At 45.6% G+C, this 6,098-nt stretch overlaps 1 protein-coding gene across 9 annotated transcripts in view; it reads left to right on the forward strand.

Annotated features, from left to right (window-relative positions):
* Nucleotides 1–3,136, forward strand: part of PATJ (PATJ crumbs cell polarity complex component) — a 139,884-nt gene extending 136,748 nt beyond the window's left edge. For 7 of the 9 annotated variants that reach the window (XM_051796330.1, XM_051796336.1, XM_051796322.1 and 4 more), the window contains one exon: nucleotides 369–3,136. In XM_051796330.1, the coding sequence (XP_051652290.1) occupies nucleotides 369–515 (147 nt within the window). In that variant the 3' untranslated portion in view covers nucleotides 516–3,136. The remainder of the gene's footprint in view (nucleotides 1–368) is intronic. The other 2 variants (XM_051796362.1, XM_051796372.1) reach the window with 1 other exon arrangement.
* Nucleotides 3,137–6,098: the final 2,962 nt, after the last annotated feature.

Below are 6,098 nucleotides of genomic sequence, written 5' to 3' on the forward strand. Positions count from 1 at the left end.
GTCTGGGTTGAGGGTAGTGGCCAAGTTGTTATGCTGCACAAGCTTTGTGTCCCTCCTCCTCCCCACTTTTTAACCTGTTCCTCAGCCCTCAGTGTGGAGTACATTTAACTGCTGCTTTAAGAAGCCTCTCCGTAACCATAAAATCTAGAGCACTGCCTTTTTCCAGGGGTGAGCCAATTCTTTTCTGCCCCAGGGTTGGGTCTCAGGGTGAGCCATGAGTTGAAGCCCTTACAGGGAGCCCTCAGCACTGTCATTTCACCCAGCCATGGTGGGATTCCCAGTGCTCCATCCCTCCTCATTCCAGCCAGCATTCCAAGGGGCGGGAGGGCTCCGTGTGCTGCCACTGACGCCTGAATTTGCCGTTGCAGGGAGCAGCTGCGGACGATGGCAGATTGAAACGCGGAGACCAGATCGTGGCGGTGAACGGGGAGGCTCTGGAAGGCGTCACCCATGAACAGGCCGTGGCCATTCTGAAGCGCCAGAAAGGAACTGTGACATTAACGGTGTTGTCATGAGTGTCACTGCGCTCATGGAGAGAAATACAATTATTTTAGAGCATCAGTAGAGCTATAATAACCCTGCTCAGCCCTGATGTAAAGCAAACCCTGGCGAAAATGAGTCAGTGTTCCCCCTGTTGCCAGGCAGGGTAGTGTGAATCTCCAGCTTCATTTAGCCTTCCACATTTATCAGCCTTTCTCCCCGCCCTCCCCGACTTCTGGTGGCTTTTGAGGTTTCTCTGGACAAGTTTAATTAAGAAACTTCAAAGAACAATATCCGTTTTACTTTATTTAATGCATCAGTTTATCCCCACTAGTCTGAACCCTGGTTGCAACTGCTGAACCTGGAATCAGTTCACACACAAAAGAGAATTTAGATCATCAACTGATCTCATCTGATGAGCAGAAATAAATGCCGAGTGACTTGTCATCTCACTCATGATTTACTTATGCTAATTGTTCTTTCAAGTATGCCAGAAAACATTAGCAATGTAATTAAATTACCACTGTTCCAAATGATGAAATATCAAATTCTCCTCTGGGAAATTATTTGTGCTCGGCACAGTAAGTCTGATAGTCAAATGTGAACTTCTCATGTTTATCTCTTTGGGTAGGTCTGTGGAAGTTAGTCAGAGGTAATTACTGTGATGTGTCAATTTGCAGCCTTTAGCATGAAAAATAAACGAGGGGAGAGGGAAATTTATTTTTTTAGGCTTTTAAAATGTTTGAGCCTTTTCAGATATTTAGGCAGCATGAACAACAACAGCGCAGCTCATTCTATTCTAATTATATTTTTTAAGAAGAAATGTGCTGATATATGCCAGGCATGTCGCATACAAAGGCAGTTGTTGTCGTGCCAAGTCGCAGCATAATTGTTCATCCTGAAACTTCAATGAAGACAAAAAGTTTGCTTCGGGAATGTGATCTCGTAATTCCAGGAATGGTGGTGAGCAGTGCCTCCGCACGTTGTCTTTAAGGCTCCGTGAAGTTCATCCAAACCAGCAAACTGACATTTCCAAGGGTTTCCCCAGGATCAGATAGAGCAGGAAGAGGCTTTCACGGATCACAGAGGATGCTTTGCTCTTGGGGCTGCTGGAGTTCGGTTTTGGATAATCCCAAGCACCACCAGGCAGTGATGAGATGATCTCCCAAAGCTGACTGTGGCAGTTTAGGATGATGTTCCTCAGCCCCCTCCAGCGAGCTGGACAGCGCAGTCAAAGCCCCCAGCTATATTTTGGGTTTAAGCAAAGCCAGGTTCAGTGTGCTGAAGCCCAGAAGCCTTCCCAAGGCTGGTCCTGCTCTGGACCAGTCTCAATATGGAGGTGGGATGCAGGAATGCTCATCCAAAAATTAGCAACTTCATTCTGTGTCACAGCTATTCCTGCAGTGATTATATGACCGTGGCCTTAGTGATTGAGCAAATGAATTTGGCAGGCACATTCATGGCAGTGCAAGACATTATGGGTTAATCTCCCCATCCAGAGGAGCAGGAGGGTTTTGGAGGAAGCAGCCCAGTCCGATTTGGACTATTTGGTATAATTTATAATTATGATGTAGCTGGGAGAAATGATAGGGGAGGCGGGGTCAGAATTGGCTGCTCATTTTGTGTGAAAAATTCCAGGAATTAAATGGATAGAAGATTCAAAATCTGCACTATAATAACTGAGTGATGCAAGGGTGTGTTAAAGGTACAGTTGTTCTGTGTGTTTTAGTGGTTTTTTTCCCAATTTTACATCCCAGGACAGGTCCTGAAGCGAGGTGAACTACACTGAGACAGGGATGCTGCAATTAGCTGTCATGGAAAAGGATTTTCCTTATTTCATTGGAAAGTTTTCCATAACTTTAGGTAATCACAAAGTGCATTTAGCCTGCTGGAACCATTGGTGGGTATTCCCTTAATAGTGCCTGGAAGAGACTTCTTGTTTTCTATGGATTCCCACTGTCCTATATGATTTGCCAAGTGAAGTGTTAGTGGAATCTTGATTGTAGATGCACAGAAATATCTTCAGATGTAGCAAATTGGGGGAATTTTTAACAAACTGCCTTTGGTTGCAGAAGTATCCAGGGTATGCAGGAGTTAAAGGTGAGGTGTGAATAGATATCCTCAGAAAATGTATGGAATTTATCAACCAAAGGGAATGATTCCTCCGTCCTGTGTTTTTATAGCTGTTGCATTCCGACTTTAGGATGTTGCCACATTTAATCAATGAAGTTTTAGATGGCTATTTATTAGCCCATGATGCACATACAGTTCATATACATAAATAATAGAATTTATGGGCTGAGATATTTTGCACTTCTCGTTGCTCAGAAGGAGAGAGAACATTTTCTGCTTCTTGTAATTTGCACTTTGTGTGTTGAATATATTACTGCCAAAAGTTATCTTGCAACTAATTGATAAACCAGTGACCATGCGGAGAAGCGTGTGCGCCATGTACAGGACCAAGTCAGATAATTAAATTTGCATTACGCTTGTCTGGGGTGAGGTGTTCTGGTTTGTTTAAAACTTTATTTCTGCGCAAGGGAAAACAGCAATTAAACTTCCTGATTGTATGTTTATGTATATCAGTAAAATGAGACATTTTATGACTTCAAAGATTCTAAATAAAGCTCGGTTACGTAAGTAGTTGCGCAAATTACATTATTTATTTTTTTTTAATTTAATCATTGTTAAGAGCTATTGCATGAGATGTCTTTCTTTGCTGTTCCAAGTAGGGCTGTGATTGCTTTTCTCAGGGAGCAGGAGCAGTGGTCACTGTCAGAGCAATGAGAGACAGTGGTGCCAGGTGGAAGGATTGTTCCCAACTGAGATGATCACATGGAGCTATCCCTGCACACCTGTCCTCCGTCAGGAATCTACAGCCACCCATCTAGGTTAGTTTTTAATCATGGGGACACCAAGAACAGCTCAGGTGGGAGACTGAGGGTCTGGTGGAGGCAGCAAAACTGGGAGATGAAGGTGCTGTGTGATCATAATTGTGCCAGGAGGAATCAAAATCGACACAAAGAATGCTCACAGGAGGAGCATCTGTACCACAGGCATCTTGCAGCCCCTCAAAGGTGCCATTCAAACACCATTTTAATTGATACGTCGAATCACAGAGTCATTTAGGTTGGAAGAGCCTTCTAAATCCAGCTGTTCCCCCAGTATTGCCAAGTCCACCACTAACCCATGTCCCCGGGTGTCACATCTACATGGTTTTTGAATCCCTCCAGGGACAGGGACTCCACCACTGCCCTGGGCAACCTTGACAACCCTTTTTGTGAAGAAAATTTCCCTGATATCCAATCTGAACCTCCTCTGGCACAACTTGAGGCTGTCTCCTCTCATCCTAAGGGTTCTTCTGCTTTGGTTTGCAGACTCAGCTGTCAGAGCCTTTACTTTCAGAAGGCCCAGGTGCTGTTCACAGTTCCTGCATCAGCTTCCTCATCTGGAGAAGCTGCAGTTCACAATGACACCATCAAGGACATCATTGACATCACCAAGAGCCATCTTAGGGCTGCTCGCACTTCTTGGTCAACTCATAACCAAGTTATGCTGATGTTTAGACTTCTTCCAAAGGCTGGGATTGAGCTGCTGTGAGTTTTTGTGTCCTCCCCACCATGTGAGCTTGCCAGGGGATGTCATCTGTCCAGGTATGATCCCTTCAGCCAAGCACTGAGCTTTGGAAGCACCTGTTGAGTGCAGCCCAAGTCGGTGCTCGGGGCAGTGACGTGGACCATCGTGGTGGTGGGTGGGCTGATGGGGACAGCGGGTCAACTTGGAGAGACTCCCTCACATTATGCTGCTCCATAAGGAATTGCTGTAATGCCTCTAAATTCCCTGTAATTAATCACATGGCGATTATCACCCTGGAAGCGTGACATACGTAGAGCCTGTTGAGGTAATGTGATTATGCTGAGATGGAGCAGTTAGTGTCCCTTTGCCTGAAAGAACTGCAATGAATTAATTTAATGTCACACATGTATAAAACATCAGGTTTTACAGCTGTGCTGAGCATTGATACATAATTCCATTATCATCTTTCTCCACAGCTTCACACGTCAGTGTCCATAATTCAGCTGTATTTACGTCCTAGTTAAACACTGTCACAGTCCTTGTTGTCCCTATTAGGAGCAATGGACATTTTGTTCCCTAATGTGCACATTCCTGTGATAGCTGGACCTTTTAGGATGGCAACAAATCAGAGAGATCTGTGTTCTGCAGCATCCCAAATGGAAAAGGAACAAGGATCACCTTGACTTTGGTTTTAGACTTTTCCAAGCGGGCTCTGAGGGCTCTGCTGCCTTTCCAAGTCTGGTGGGGTTGAAGCAGAGTTTATTCCCAATTCCTGCACAAAATAGAAAAATATGCAGTGGCAGCATAAACTCTTTATTCCATCTTCATTTAGACTCACAGAATCCCAGAATGGTTTGAGTTGGAAGGTACCTTAAAGCTCATCTTATTCCAATCCCTTGCCATGGGCAAGGACACCTTCCACTAGACCAGGTTGCTCCAAGCCCCATCCAATCTAAGGAATTTCTTAATAATTGAAAATGCTCATAAAGAATGTTATGTTTTCCAGGACAGATGTTTCCATGCAAGGGTTTATAGTCCCATTTTGAGAAGGATGAGAGAAATAGGATAAAGCAAGCAAAGACTCTTGGCTCTGGGTCTGCAAGGAAAGAGCTAGACCAGGGCTTGGACCTGGCACATCTTCATGGAATCACTCCATACACAAGCCAGGGAAAGCTGCCCAGGCCCCAGTGTGGCAGCTGCAGCGGCTCTGAGTGTTGTACTCCTGATGCTTTTTCTGCTGAAATGGCACTAGATGGAGCAATTGACAAAATATTGTAATTCTGCAGCCTTCAGCACAGGGCTGGTGGTCTGGCCAGAGGGGCTGCCCCAAGGGATGCACCAAGGATGCTCCATCCTCTCAGCCCAGACCGGGAGACACAAACTCCCAAACTCTGAGCTGCCTTTTTCCCTGTGAATAGGTGGGTGCTGCATAAAGGAGACACCTGGGTGTCACAAGGAGAGGTTTCTAGGAAATGAAATCCTGTCCCATCTCCCTCCTGCTGATAACTGCCTTCTATCCTGGCAAAAGTAGGGCCACTTGGCCCTTCCACACCAAGCCCTGGGGACAGATCAGGGTGCTGGGGGCCAGCTTGATCCCCAGACCCCAAAACAAAGGAGCAGTCACTGTGCCCGACACTGCCCCTGTGGCAGCTCATTCCCCTCCAGCAAATAAATCAGCCTTTGCTGCTGAGACATTTATCTCTTCTAAGGATATTAAATTCTGCTGAGAGCTGCTGAACTGACAGTGTCCAAGCTGCTGATGGGGCAGGTTCTGGGTGATAATCATCTCAAGAGGAGATGTTTTTCTTCGGATGGGGCTTGAACTAACCTGGTTTAGGGGATAGTGTCCCTGCCCATGGCAGGGGATTGGAACAAGATGTGCTTTAAGGTCCCTTTCAATCCAAACCATTCCAGGATTCTATGATTCCCTGCCATCTACCTGGACAACACTGGGGAGGAAAGAGAAAGCAGAAGGTATGTGTTTCATACCCTGTGCTTTGACTCGGAACCGAGGAAGCTGCTGGTCATTAATTTTGCCTCTC

This window comes from Manacus candei, unplaced genomic scaffold, assembly GCF_025592945.1.
Source record: "Manacus candei isolate 608988 ecotype Guabito, Panama unplaced genomic scaffold, ASM2559294v1 h1tg000005l, whole genome shotgun sequence".
NCBI classification, from domain to species: Eukaryota; Metazoa; Chordata; class Aves; order Passeriformes; family Pipridae; genus Manacus; species Manacus candei.